The 15,203-nt window shown below is 41.2% G+C and overlaps 1 protein-coding gene across 6 annotated transcripts; it reads right to left on the bottom strand.

Moving 5' to 3' along the window:
* Nucleotides 1-3,132: 3,132 nt before the first annotated feature.
* On the bottom strand, nt 3,133-14,248 carry aspdh (aspartate dehydrogenase domain containing). 6 transcript variants are annotated; one of them, XR_004206839.1, is made up of 9 exons: nt 14,163-14,248; nt 13,076-13,135; nt 11,947-12,091; nt 11,785-11,869; nt 10,950-11,099; nt 7,917-8,140; nt 7,146-7,591; nt 6,941-7,036; nt 3,133-3,266 (listed from the first exon to the last, which is right to left on the bottom strand). XR_004206839.1 is itself a non-coding variant. In XM_031814169.1 (9 exons), the coding sequence occupies exons 2-9, from the start codon at nt 13,128-13,130 to the stop codon at nt 6,999-7,001; spliced, it is 837 nt and encodes a 278-aa protein (XP_031670029.1). In that variant the 5' UTR covers nt 13,131-13,135; nt 14,163-14,245; the 3' UTR covers nt 6,856-6,998. The 6 variants fall into 6 exon arrangements, 3 of the variants coding, with proteins under 3 accessions (XP_031670029.1, XP_031670027.1, XP_031670028.1); XR_004206838.1 differs by lacking the exon at nt 3,133-3,266 and adding an exon at nt 3,375-3,572; XR_004206840.1 differs by lacking the exon at nt 3,133-3,266 and adding an exon at nt 3,375-3,506.
* Between the last annotated feature and the right edge of the window lie 955 nt (nt 14,249-15,203).

Genomic DNA, 15,203 nt, shown 5'->3' with positions numbered 1-15,203 from the left:
ACATGGAGTACTATATAACTCAATGTTCTCTACATGGAGTACTATATAACTCAATGTGCTCTACATGGAGTACTATATAACTCAATGTTCTCTACATGGAGTACTATATAACTCAATGTGCTCTACATGGAGTACTATATAACTCAATGTTCTCTACATGGAGTACTATATAACTCAATGTGCTCTACATGGAGTACTATATAACTCAATGTGCTCTACATGGAGTACTATATAACTCTACATGGAGTACTATATAACTCAATGTGCTCTACATGGAGTACTATATAACTCAATGTTCTCTACATGGAGTACTATATAACTCAATGTGCTCTACATGGAGTACTATATAACTCAATGTTCTCTACATGGAGTACTATATAACTCAATGTGCTCTACATGGAGTACTATATAACTCAATGTGCTCTACATGGAGTACTATATAACTCTACATGGAGTACTATATAACTCAATGTGCTCTACATGGAGTACTATATAACTCAATGTTCTCTACATGGAGTACTATATAACTCAATATGCTCTACATGGAGTACTATATAACTCTACATGGAGTACTATATAACTCAATGTGCTCTACATGGAGTACTATATAACTCAATGTGCTCTACATGGAGTACTATATAACTCAATGTGCTCTACATGGAGTACTATATAACTCAATGTGCTCTACATGGAGTACTATATAACTCAATGTGCTCTACATGGAGTACTATATAACTCAATGTTCTCTACATGGAGTACTATATAACTCAATGTTCTCTACATGGAGTACTATATAACTCAATGTGCTCTACATGGAGTACTATATAACTCAATGTTCTCTACATGGAGTACTATATAACTCAATGTGCTCTACATGGAGTACTATATAACTCAATGTTAACTTCAAAAGAATACAAGATAAGAATACATCATTCAAACCAATTAGGCTTCAGAACATTATTTTTGCAGATAGAATCTTCTAGTTTTAAGGTCACAATGGTGTGTGTGTGTGGTGTCAACACCAGGGCACTACATAAAGATCCTCATACATTACAGCACAGTAGTGGATGTAACTGCATAAGATCTGTAAAAGATGTGGGTTGTTGCTAGACGATTGCTAATGAATGTGGTGTCTGCCATCACCCTGAGAGAGTTGCTCATTTAACTTCTTACTTCACAAAGTCATGTTTTAATTTGTAGAGAAAAGGAGGGAAGTGCTGCTGGGATACAGTAGTAGGATGTTGTGTAGGATGAAGGTGCAACATTTGATTCCTCAGAATTGTAGATGCAGACTTGAAGGTTTTTGTCATCCTGATACAGTCACACCATATTATATGAAGCAAGCCCATCTTTGTACATCCTGATACAGTCACACCATATATGAAGCAAGCCCATCTTTGTCAAGCCTGATAGTCACACCATATATGAAGCAAGCCGAACTTTGCTCACACATGATCAGTAACTACAGACACAGCCACTGCAGACTGTTCAGTACCATAGTGTTGTGTAGTGTGTTTCAGTACTGTAATGTTGTGTAGTGTGTGTTTCAGTACTGTAATGTTGTGTAATGTGTTTCAGTACTGTAGTGTGTGTTTCAGTACCGTAGTGTTGTGTAGTGTGTGTTTCGGTAATGTTGTGTAGTGTGTGTTTCAGTACTGTAATGTTGTGTAGTGTGTGTTTCAGTGCCGTAATGTTGTGTAGTGTGTGTTTCAGTAATGTTGTGTAGTGTGTGTTTCAGTACCATAGTGTTGTGTAGTGTGTGTTTCAGTACCATAGTGTTGTGTAGTGTGTGTTTCAGTAATGTTGTGTAGTGTGTGTTTCAGTAATGTTGTGTAGTGTGTGTTTCAGTACCGTAGTGTTGTGTAGTGTGTGTTTCAGTACCGTAATGTTGTGTAGTGTGTGTTTCAGTACTGTAATGTTGTGTAGTGTGTGTTTCAGTACCATAGTGTTGTGTAGTGTGTGTTTCAGTACCGTAATGTTGTGTAGTGTGTTTCAGTACCATAATGTTGTGTAGTGTGTGTTTCAGTACCATAATGTTGTGTAGTGTGTTTCAGTACCATAATGTTGTGTAGTGTGTGTTTCAGTACCATAATGTTGTGTAGTGTGTGTTTCAGTACCATAATGTTGTGTAGTGTGTGTTTCAGTACCATAATGTTGTGTAGTGTGTGTTTCAGTACCATAATGTTGTGTAGTGTGTGTTTCAGTACCATAATGTTGTATAGTGTGTGTTTCAGTACCATAATGTTGTGTAGTGTGTGTTTCAGTACCATAATGTTGTGTAGTGTGTGTTTCAGTACCATAATGTTGTGTAGTGTGTGTTTCAGTACCATAATGTTGTGTAGTGTGTGTTTCAGTACCATAATGTTGTGTAGTGTGTTTCGGTAATGTTGTGTAGTGTGTGTTTCAGTAATGTTGTGTAGTGTGTGTTTCAGTAATGTTGTGTTGTGTGTGTTTCAGTACCATAATGTTGTGTAGTGTGTGTTTCAGTAATGTTGTGTAGTGTGTGTTTCAGTACCATAGTGTTGTGTAGTGTGTGTTTCAGTACTGTAATGTTGTGTAGTGTGTGTTTCAGTACCGTAGTGTTGTGTAATGTGTTTCAGTACTGTAATGTTGTGTAGTGTGTGTTTCAGTAATGTTGTGTAGTGTGTGTTTCAGTACTGTAATGTTGTGTAGTGTGTGTTTCAGTACCGTAGTGTTGTGTAGTGTGTGTTTCAGTACCGTAGTGTTGTGTAGTGTGTGTTTCAGTACTGTAGTGTTGTGTAGTGTGTGTTTCAGTACTGTAGTGTTGTGTAGTGTGTGTTTCAGTACCGTAGTGTTGTGTAGTGTGTTTCAGTACCGTTGTGTAGTGTGTGTTTCAGTACTGTAATGTTGTGTAGTGTGTGTTTCAGTACTGTAATGTTGTGTAGTGTGTGTTTCAGTACCATAGTGTTGTGAGTGTTTGGTTGGTAGAGGGAATTGTCTTCTGAAATCCCTCCCTCTTCAGCACAAGTAAACCCGGCCACCATGTCCCTTACACACTGAGAGAAGAAAAGGAGAGGATGGACCGTTAGACAACACAACCCTTCATGTTCTCACACTGATTCATGCGAGAGACACACACACACACCCTTCTACAGCAGAACCCACCCAGTAAGCTGCTCCAGAAGGAGTTGTAGGTGGCACTCCCAGTTACAGCTCCAAGTTTGGCTGGGTTCCTCCTCACTGTATGCACTGTGAAGCCATTGGCACCAGTAACCTCCACCTCCACCACATGGTAATCACTTAGTCTAGGAGAGGGAGAGAAGCCATTGGAACCAGTAACCTCCACCACATGGTAATCACTTAGTCTAGGAGAGGGAGAGAAACCATTGGCACCAGTAACCTCCACCACATGGTAATCACTTAGTCTAGGAGAGGGAGAGAAGCCATTGGCACCAGTAACCTCCACCACATGGTAATCACTTAGTCTAGGAGAGGGAGAGAAGCCATTGGCACCAGTAACCTCCACCACATGGTAATCACTTAGTCTAGGAGAGGGAGAGAAGCCATTGGCACCAGTAACCTCCACCTCCACCACATGGTAATCACTTAGTCTAGGAGATGGAGAGAAGCTGTTGTGTGACTATGACATAGCGGGCCAATGCCTTTGCCCTTGTTAGCAAGACTAATTAGCCCTAGTTTCCTCTAAGTTTTGTACACTTGACTCAGTGCCAACCTTTCTAAAGAAAATATGCTGTGTAGAAGTTTGGGGGTGAATTAAGTTCTTGCACAGCTGTGCTTCAGAGAGCGGGGGTTCCTTAATTGAAATATATTTTGTAACACTATGGGCAGAACAAGCCCACCTCCTTGCTTGTTCTGCCCATAGTGTTACAGTGCGCACTCTGAACTATCTTGGGTTATTTAAGATGGAGTACTATATAACTCAATGTGCTCTACATGGAGTACTATATAACTCTACATGGAGTACTATATAACTCAATGTGCTCTACATGGAGTACTATATAACTCAATGTTCTCTACATGGAGTACTATATAACTCAATGTGCTCTACATGGAGTACTATATAACTCAATGTGCTCTACATGGAGTACTATATAACTCAATGTGCTCTACATGGAGTACTATATAACTCAATGTCCTCTACATGGAGTACTATATAACTCTACATGGAGTACTATATAACTCAATGTGCTCTACATGGAGTACTATATAACTCAATGTCCTCTACATGGAGTACTATATAACTCAATGTTCTCTACATGGAGTACTATATAACTCTACATGGAGTACTATATAACTCAATGTGCTCTACATGGAGTACTATATAACTCAATGTTCTCTACATGGAGTACTATATAACTCAATGTGCTCTACATGGAGTACTATATAACTCAATGTGCTCTACATGGAGTACTATATAACTCAATGTGCTCTACATGGAGTACTATATAACTCAATGTCCTCTACATGGAGTACTATATAACTCTACATGGAGTACTATATAACTCAATGTGCTCTACATGGAGTACTATATAACTCAATGTCCTCTACATGGAGTACTATATAACTCAATGTTCTCTACATGGAGTACTATATAACTCTACATGGAGTACTATATAACTCAATGTGCTCTACATGGAGTACTATATAACTCAATGTGCTCTACATGGAGTACTATATAACTCAATGTGCTCTACATGGAGTACTATATAACTCAATGTGCTCTACATGGAGTACTATATAACTCAATGTGCTCTACATGGAGTACTATATAACTCAATGTTCTCTACATGGAGTACTATATAACTCAATGTTCTCTACATGGAGTACTATATAACTCAATGTGCTCTACATGGAGTACTATATAACTCAATGTTCTCTACATGGAGTACTATATAACTCAATGTGCTCTACATGGAGTACTATATAACTCAATGTTAACTTCAAAAGAATACAAGATAAGAATACATCATTCAAACCAATTAGGCTTCAGAACATTATTTTTGCAGATAGAATCTTCTAGTTTTAAGGTCACAATGGTGTGTGTGTGTGGTGTCAACACCAGGGCACTACATAAAGATCCTCATACATTACAGCACAGTAGTGGATGTAACTGCATAAGATCTGTAAAAGATGTGGGTTGTTGCTAGACGATTGCTAATGAATGTGGTGTCTGCCATCACCCTGAGAGAGTTGCTCATTTAACTTCTTACTTCACAAAGTCATGTTTTAATTTGTAGAGAAAAGGAGGGAAGTGCTGCTGGGATACAGTAGTAGGATGTTGTGTAGGATGAAGGTGCAACATTTGATTCCTCAGAATTGTAGATGCAGACTTGAAGGTTTTTGTCATCCTGATACAGTCACACCATATTATATGAAGCAAGCCCATCTTTGTACATCCTGATACAGTCACACCATATATGAAGCAAGCCCATCTTTGTCAAGCCTGATAGTCACACCATATATGAAGCAAGCCGAACTTTGCTCACACATGATCAGTAACTACAGACACAGCCACTGCAGACTGTTCAGTACCATAGTGTTGTGTAGTGTGTTTCAGTACTGTAATGTTGTGTAGTGTGTGTTTCAGTACTGTAATGTTGTGTAATGTGTTTCAGTACTGTAGTGTGTGTTTCAGTACCGTAGTGTTGTGTAGTGTGTGTTTCGGTAATGTTGTGTAGTGTGTGTTTCAGTACTGTAATGTTGTGTAGTGTGTGTTTCAGTGCCGTAATGTTGTGTAGTGTGTGTTTCAGTAATGTTGTGTAGTGTGTGTTTCAGTACCATAGTGTTGTGTAGTGTGTGTTTCAGTACCATAGTGTTGTGTAGTGTGTGTTTCAGTAATGTTGTGTAGTGTGTGTTTCAGTAATGTTGTGTAGTGTGTGTTTCAGTACCGTAGTGTTGTGTAGTGTGTGTTTCAGTACCGTAATGTTGTGTAGTGTGTGTTTCAGTACTGTAATGTTGTGTAGTGTGTGTTTCAGTACCATAGTGTTGTGTAGTGTGTGTTTCAGTACCGTAATGTTGTGTAGTGTGTTTCAGTACCATAATGTTGTGTAGTGTGTGTTTCAGTACCATAATGTTGTGTAGTGTGTTTCAGTACCATAATGTTGTGTAGTGTGTGTTTCAGTACCATAATGTTGTGTAGTGTGTGTTTCAGTACCATAATGTTGTGTAGTGTGTGTTTCAGTACCATAATGTTGTGTAGTGTGTGTTTCAGTACCATAATGTTGTGTAGTGTGTGTTTCAGTACCATAATGTTGTATAGTGTGTGTTTCAGTACCATAATGTTGTGTAGTGTGTGTTTCAGTACCATAATGTTGTGTAGTGTGTGTTTCAGTACCATAATGTTGTGTAGTGTGTGTTTCAGTACCATAATGTTGTGTAGTGTGTGTTTCAGTACCATAATGTTGTGTAGTGTGTTTCGGTAATGTTGTGTAGTGTGTGTTTCAGTAATGTTGTGTAGTGTGTGTTTCAGTAATGTTGTGTTGTGTGTGTTTCAGTACCATAATGTTGTGTAGTGTGTGTTTCAGTAATGTTGTGTAGTGTGTGTTTCAGTACCATAGTGTTGTGTAGTGTGTGTTTCAGTACTGTAATGTTGTGTAGTGTGTGTTTCAGTACCGTAGTGTTGTGTAATGTGTTTCAGTACTGTAATGTTGTGTAGTGTGTGTTTCAGTAATGTTGTGTAGTGTGTGTTTCAGTACTGTAATGTTGTGTAGTGTGTGTTTCAGTACCGTAGTGTTGTGTAGTGTGTGTTTCAGTACCGTAGTGTTGTGTAGTGTGTGTTTCAGTACTGTAGTGTTGTGTAGTGTGTGTTTCAGTACTGTAGTGTTGTGTAGTGTGTGTTTCAGTACCGTAGTGTTGTGTAGTGTGTTTCAGTACCGTTGTGTAGTGTGTGTTTCAGTACTGTAATGTTGTGTAGTGTGTGTTTCAGTACTGTAATGTTGTGTAGTGTGTGTTTCAGTACCATAGTGTTGTGAGTGTTTGGTTGGTAGAGGGAATTGTCTTCTGAAATCCCTCCCTCTTCAGCACAAGTAAACCCGGCCACCATGTCCCTTACACACTGAGAGAAGAAAAGGAGAGGATGGACCGTTAGACAACACAACCCTTCATGTTCTCACACTGATTCATGCGAGAGACACACACACACACCCTTCTACAGCAGAACCCACCCAGTAAGCTGCTCCAGAAGGAGTTGTAGGTGGCACTCCCAGTTACAGCTCCAAGTTTGGCTGGGTTCCTCCTCACTGTATGCACTGTGAAGCCATTGGCACCAGTAACCTCCACCTCCACCACATGGTAATCACTTAGTCTAGGAGAGGGAGAGAAGCCATTGGAACCAGTAACCTCCACCACATGGTAATCACTTAGTCTAGGAGAGGGAGAGAAACCATTGGCACCAGTAACCTCCACCACATGGTAATCACTTAGTCTAGGAGAGGGAGAGAAGCCATTGGCACCAGTAACCTCCACCACATGGTAATCACTTAGTCTAGGAGAGGGAGAGAAGCCATTGGCACCAGTAACCTCCACCACATGGTAATCACTTAGTCTAGGAGAGGGAGAGAAGCCATTGGCACCAGTAACCTCCACCTCCACCACATGGTAATCACTTAGTCTAGGAGATGGAGAGAAGCTGTTGTGTGACTATGACATAGCGGGCCAATGCCTTTGCCCTTGTTAGCAAGACTAATTAGCCCTAGTTTCCTCTAAGTTTTGTACACTTGACTCAGTGCCAACCTTTCTAAAGAAAATATGCTGTGTAGAAGTTTGGGGGTGAATTAAGTTCTTGCACAGCTGTGCTTCAGAGAGCGGGGGTTCCTTAATTGAAATATATTTTGTAACACTATGGGCAGAACAAGCCCACCTCCTTGCTTGTTCTGCCCATAGTGTTACAGTGCGCACTCTGAACTATCTTGGGTTATTTAAGAAGCTTTGCTTACGCCGTATCAGACACAATCTCCCCCTGGACGCCAGCGAAACCCAGGGTCCCCGCTGCGATGGCCGCTGCCGCCATGGTGTTGACGTTGTTAGGGGCGACGGGACAGAGCTCTGCCACGGAGCCACTGAATAAGACCCGCCTCCCCTCATCCTCTGTCCAATCAGACAGCACGTCTCCTGTCAGACGGAAACATGACGGGTGCTTGGACATCCGGATGAACAGTGCCTTCAAGCAAAAAACAAGAGGGGCGTGAGATTAGTAAAGAAAGAGAGGAACAGAGGCAGAGGAGGGATTTAGAAAACTTGTGTTTTGTACATCAGTAATACAACAGAAACTCTAAGATTTAAAGGGAATAGAGAGCAATAGTAATAGTGTCTTTTGTAGGAACTAACTCCACCATGGTTCGTTGGACAAAGTCTATGGGGAAATGAATGGCGTTTTTGTAGGGGTTTTGGGAAAATGCAGAAAATAAAGTCTATGTAATAGCATTCTGTCCACTACAACCATTCTGTATGCTCTATGTAACAGCATTCTGTCCACTACAACCATTCTGTATGCTCTATGTAACAGCATTCTGTCTAGTACAACCATTCTGTATGCTCTATGTAACAGCATTCTGTCCACTACAACCATTCTGTATGCTCTATGTAACAGCATTCTGTCCAGTACAACCATTCTGTATGCTCTGTAACAGCATTCTGTCTAGTACAACCATTCTGTATGCTCTGTAACAGCATTCTGTCGAGTATAACCATTCTGTATGCTCTATGTAACAGCATTCTGTCCAGTACAACCATTCTGTATGCTCTATGTAACAGCATTCTGTCCACTACAACCATTCTGTTTGCTCTATTTAACAGCATTCTGTCCAGTACAACCATTCTGTTTGCTCTATTTAACAGCATTCTGTCCACTACAACCATTCTGTTTGCTCTATTTAACAGCATTCTGTCCAGTACAACCATTCTGTTTGCTCTATTTAACAGCATTCTGTCCACTACAACCATTCTGTATGCTTTATGTAACGGCATTCTGTCCAGTATAACCATTCTGTATGCTCTATGTAACAGCATTCTGTCCAGTACAACCATTCTGTATGCTCTAATAGCATTCTGTCCAGTACAACCATTCTGTATGCTCTATGTAACAGCATTCTGTCTAGTACAACCATTCTGTATGCTCTATGTAACAGCATTCTGTCCAGTACAACCATTCTGTATGCTCTATGTAACAGCATTCTGTCTAGTATAACCATTCTGTATGCTCTATGTAACAGCATTCTGTCCAGTACAACCATTCTGTATGCTCTATGTAACAGCATTCTGTCCAGTACAACCATTCTGCATGCTCTATGTAACAGCATTCTGTCCAGTATAACCATTCTGTATGCTCTGTAACAGCATTCTGTCTAGTATAACCATTCTGTATGCTCTGTAACAGCATTCTGTCCACTACAACCATTCTGTATGCTCTATGTAACAGCATTCTGTCCAGTATAACCATTCTGTATGCTCTATGTAACAGCATTCTGTCCACTACAACCATTCTGTATGCTCTGTAACAGCATTCTGTCCACTACAACCATTCTGTATGCTCTATGTAACAGCATTCTGTCTAGTACAACCATTCTGTATGCTCTGTAACAGCATTCTGTCCACTACAACCATTCTGTATGCTCTATGTAACAGCATTCTGTCTAGTATAACCATTCTGTATGCTCTGTAACAGCATTCTGTCCACTACAACCATTCTGTATGCTCTATGTAACAGCATTCTGTCCAGTACAACCATTCTGTATGCTCTATTTAACAGCATTCTGTCCAGTATAACCATTCTGTATGCTCTATGTAACAGCATTCTGTCCAGTATAACCATTCTGTATGCTCTATGTAACAGCATTCTGTCCAGTATAACCATTCTGTATGCTCTATGTAACAGCATTCTGTCCAGTATAACCATTCTGTATGCTCTATGTAACAGCATTCTGTCCAGTACAACCATTCTGTATGCTCTATGTAACAGCATTCTGTCCAGTATAACCATTCTGTATGCTCTATATAACAGCATTCTGTCCAGTATAACCATTCTGTATGCTCTATATAACAGCATTCTGTCCAGTACAACCATTCTGTATGCTCTATGTAACAGCATTCTGTCCAGTATAACCATTCTGTATGCTCTATGTAACAGCATTCTGTCCAGTATAACCATTCTGTATGCTCTATTTAACAGCATTCTGTCCAGTATAACCATTCTGTATGCTCTATGTAACAGCATTCTGTCCAGTATAACCATTCTGTATGCTCTATGTAACAGCATTCTGTCCAGTATAACCATTCTGTATGCTCTATGTAACAGCATTCTGTCCAGTATAACCATTCTGTATGCTCTATGTAACAGCATTCTGTCCAGTATAACCATTCTGTATGCTCTATGTAACAGCATTCTGTCCAGTACAACCATTCTGTATGCTCTATGTAACAGCATTCTGTCCAGTATAACCATTCTGTATGCTCTATATAACAGCATTCTGTCCAGTATAACCATTCTGTATGCTCTATATAACAGCATTCTGTCCAGTACAACCATTCTGTATGCTCTATTTAACAGCATTCTGTCCAGTACAACCATTCTGTATGCTCTATGTAACAACATTCTGTCCAGTATAACCATTCTGTATGCTCTATGTAACAGCATTCTGTCCAGTATAACCATTCTGTATGCTCTATGTAACAGCATTCTGTCTAGTACAACCATTCTGTATGCTCTATGTAACAGCATTCTGTCCAGTACAACCATTCTGTATGCTCTATGTAACAGCATTCTGTCCAGTATAACCATTCTGTATGCTCTACTCTGACATTTCAGAAGATTAGAAATAGAGAACAATGACCTTCTTCACCTTTACTAACTCTTATATATTAACTTAACTATCTACATAACGTAACCAACTTAACTATTAACTATGCTATCCCTTATAAATTAACATATTGTATTTGTTGAGTCCTCTTTCCTCCTCCCTCCTTCCCGGCACCTTTAAAGATCCACTATCATTGAGTCTCAGGATATCCTGGCCTCCCCACAATGCACCACTGGGGACATATAGGGTCCTCCCATGATGCTCTGCAGCCTGGCGCAGTTCCTGGTTCAGCTGTGGGTCTGAGAGGGCTGAAGGTGAGCCCACCTAAAACAGAGGCAGACAGAGAGGGAGGGAGGGTGTAGTAGTTACTTCATTTCTGGTGCACAGGGTAACAAATGACTTTAAAATAAATAAATTAGACCAGAATCTTTTCAAGGACTACCTCCGTACTGTAACTTTCAGATTGGTGTGTGAGGGAAATCCTCCTTGTATCCTGTTGTCATTAGCATATACTGTTAGTATTTGTTTATATAGGCAGGTTATGCCAGCTGTTTTGCCAGGTTATCCATGCTAGCTAAAGAATGTTCAATAAGACATAATGCTCTAAGGTGTTCATTTACATGTTTTTAGAAACAGAGAGAGATCTTACTAGAAAATAGAAACAGAGAGAGAGAGATCTTACTAGAAAATAGAAACAGAGAGAGAGAGATCTTACTAGAAAATAGAAACAGAGAGAGAGAGATCTTACTAGAAAATAGAAACAGAGAGAGAGAGATCTTACTAGAAAATAGAAACAGAGAGAGAGAGATCTTACTAGAAAATAGAAACAGAGAGAGAGAGATCTTACTAGAAAATAGAAACAGAGAGAGAGAGATCTTACTAGAAAATAGAAACAGAGAGAGAGAGATCTTACAAGAAAATGGAAACAGAGAGAGAGAGAGAGAGAGAGAGAGAGGGATCTTACTAGAGAATAGAAACAGAGAGAGAGAGAGAGAGAGAGAGATCTTACCAGAAAATGGGCCTTAGAGAGGAATTGGACTCCAAAGTCTTTTACAATTTTGGGATGACACACCTCCACAATCACATCAGCACCCCTAGAACACACACACACACGTTACTTGTGCACATGACATAACACACATTACAGTGTGTGTGTGACGTGGCTCTCTACCTGTCTGTAAAGTCTGGGAGGTTGTGTAGAATGAGCTCCTCAGCCACTGATTCCCTGAGTTTGTCAGTGTTTCTGTTCCACACAAAGACCAGTGTCAGGCCCACCTGGGCCCCTTCTTTCTGGAGCCGCTCCACAAGGTACTGCCCTGGAAGTTCAACACGTTCACCTTGAATGGGCAGCATTTACACAGGCAGAACAATTCTGATATGTTGTCCACTTACTGGCAAAGAGCTGATCTGATTGGTCAAAAGACCAATTGGTGAAAGGAATATCAGAATTGGGCTGGCTGTGTAATCACAGGAGGTTGGTGGCACTTTAATCGGGGAGAACAGTCTTGTGGTAATGACTGGAGCGGTATTAGTGGATTGGTAACAAGCATATAAAACATGGTATCCAGGTGTTCGATGACATTCCGTTTGCTCCGTTCTGGCCATTATTATGTAGTATTGAGTACTACATACAGTAGTAGGCAATACAAACTGAAAACCATGAATACAACAAAAGGCCTATCATAAATATACAATCAACATTATGAATACCAGTAGGTACAGATGTAGGATCTACATTTGATCACCCTGTTGCAGGACAACTTGTAGTGTATTTCAGTTTTAAAAAGTCTTCTGAAGTTTGTAATTTCCACTCTGAAATTTCAGACTTGATTTTCCCTAACAAAAAAATGTTCACCCCCCACAAAAATGTCCTTTTATAATAATCCACATAATAATGCACATTTCCTGTTGTCTCAGGATTATTTTCCTGCTGTAGCAAACTGGCTCAAATTAAGATCCTACATCTGTAAAAGGTCAAACAGAACATGAACCTGGTGAACTCTCCGCCCAATCAGTACATTAGTTGATCAATTAACAATCAGACAGAGAAGAAACCCAGCAGTACTTAGGCCCTCGAGAGCCTTACGAAGATGGGACCTACTGACACAGACTGACCACAGCAATCAACCCAGGGACTGCAGCTGAAAATTAGCCGGCTGGCTAAAACTGGCACTTTTATAGTAATGTAGATGAATGTGCATCTTCCCTGTAAAACCACATTTAATAAATGAATCCATTCCACAGTGAGAACATATGAGATGTGGTGAGGAGGGAGGAAGAGAGGGGAATACGGCACTGACCTAAATGTCCATGTCCCACAACTCCAATTCTCATCACTGGCAACATGTCAGCCATGGTTCCTGGTGAGAAAGAAGACAAGTATATGAGTTCATAATTCCCACTGCCAGTGGAGCTCTCCTTCTCTCATGATCTCACACCTCACCCCACCCACCTCCCCATGACTTCACACCTCACCCCACCCATCTCCCCATGACCTCACACCTCACTCCACCCACCTCCCCATGACCTCACACCTCACTCCACCCACCTCCCCATGGTGCCAGAGAGACTGGCTCTCTCCTTCTCTCATGACCTCACACCTCACCCCACCCACCTCTCCATGGTGCCAGAGAGACTGGCTCTATCCTTCTCTCATGATCTCACACCTCACACCACCCACCTCCCCATGACCTCACACCTCACCCCACCCACCTCCCCATGGTGCCAGAGAGACTGGCTCTATCCTTCTCTCATGATCTCACACCTCACCCCACCCACCTCCCCATGACCTCACACCTCACTCCACCCACCTCCCCATGGTGCCAGAGAGACTGGCTCTCTCCTTCTCTCATGACCTCACACTTCACTCCACCCACCTCCCCATGGTGCCAGAGACTGGCTCTCTCCTCTCTCACACCTCACTCCACCCACCTCCCCATGGTGCCAGAGATACTGGCTCTCTCCTTCTCTCATGATCTCACACCTCACTCCACCCACCTCCCCATGGTGCCAGAGAGACTGGCTCTCTCCTTCTCTCATGATCTCACACCTCACTCCACCCACCTCCCCATGGTGCCAGAGAGACGGGCTCTTCAAACTATCCATGACCCCTCTGACCCGGCCAATGATTGATTGCCAGGGTTCAGGTTGTTAGGAGGCTAGACACCTGAACATCCTCACTTCCTTTCCAGGTCAGAGCCTCACTATAGATTTATACAGCCCTTCCTTCTCTCATTGGGCCATCAGCTATTGTATTATTTACAGCTTTATCTCTCTCTCTCTCTTTCTCAGCTCTTCATATTTTCAAGGCCTTCTCTTAGTACCTAGACCCTATCTACTCTGGTGGTCCTCAAAACTCTCCTTTTAACAACGTTTACTGCTACTCACCAGTGAATTCCTCTCCCTGCTCTCTTTCTCTCTTTCTCTCCAAACCTTCTCCTTCGCAATCTACATTCCAACTGACACCCCTTCTCAGAGGATTGTGGGAAAGGTAGGGGTCAAAGTCTGACTCTGAGAGAATATGTTAATTATTAGTCCCTGTATCAGTGAAATTGTTGTGGGTTTTGTTTTTGAACCCACACATTTTCACAAAGTTTAGCAGCCGTGAAAGGAAGAACTGGCAGTGAAAGGAAACTACCTGAACAAGTCATAGATTATGGACAAACCAAATGATAACTATACTGCCGTTATCTGACTGATAATATATTTGATGGATTTTATCTATATTTTGATCAACACAATTTCTGTTGGTCTTTTAATGGACACAGCAAAGCCTATGAGCTGCGCCACACACGGAAGTGATTACAACTGAATGTGGGACAATGTAATGTACACAGTAGCCTAAGTCACATGCTGCCTCCAGTGGCAACACAGTGGTAGAAGCATCAAATGAATACCCTTACAACATTGTCTGTGTGTGACGTCATACAGGCATCCTGCTAGTTAATGACCTATTCTGCCCTTAGATCACCTGACCCGACAGGCCAGTTGACCCTCTTGGTGGTAGGGTTCTGGGTTCACTATCAGTTCATAGAACTAGGGTTAGAACCCTTAGTGTTGGTATGACTGAATGTATCTACTGCCACTGTGTGGACAAACTAAGTACTGCTGGTGACTGTTGCATACAGTGGTGGATAGACACACTTTAAGTAGAGTGAGTCGCTCTATTCCTCAAAATGTATCACATACCAACTAATACTTGTCTTTATTTACAACCTTGAGGCAGGTTTGAGAATGGTTTTGATGAGATGCTGATAGAGATTGTATATTGTACAGGGATTGTTGTAGGACTGTCCCCAAGGTAATAGCCATGCTATCTGACATTGGCTACTGACACAAGTCCTTATTCTGCATGTCAGAGGGACATATTTGTAACTTGGTCCCAGATCTGATTGCACTTTTGACTACTAAATTCCATTAGGAATTGGC

The sequence above is a fragment of the Oncorhynchus kisutch genome, unplaced genomic scaffold, assembly GCF_002021735.2.
Source record: "Oncorhynchus kisutch isolate 150728-3 unplaced genomic scaffold, Okis_V2 Okis06b-Okis10b_hom, whole genome shotgun sequence".
NCBI lineage: Eukaryota > Metazoa > Chordata > Actinopteri > Salmoniformes > Salmonidae > Oncorhynchus > Oncorhynchus kisutch.
This window is presented reverse-complemented; position numbering and strand designations above follow the sequence as displayed.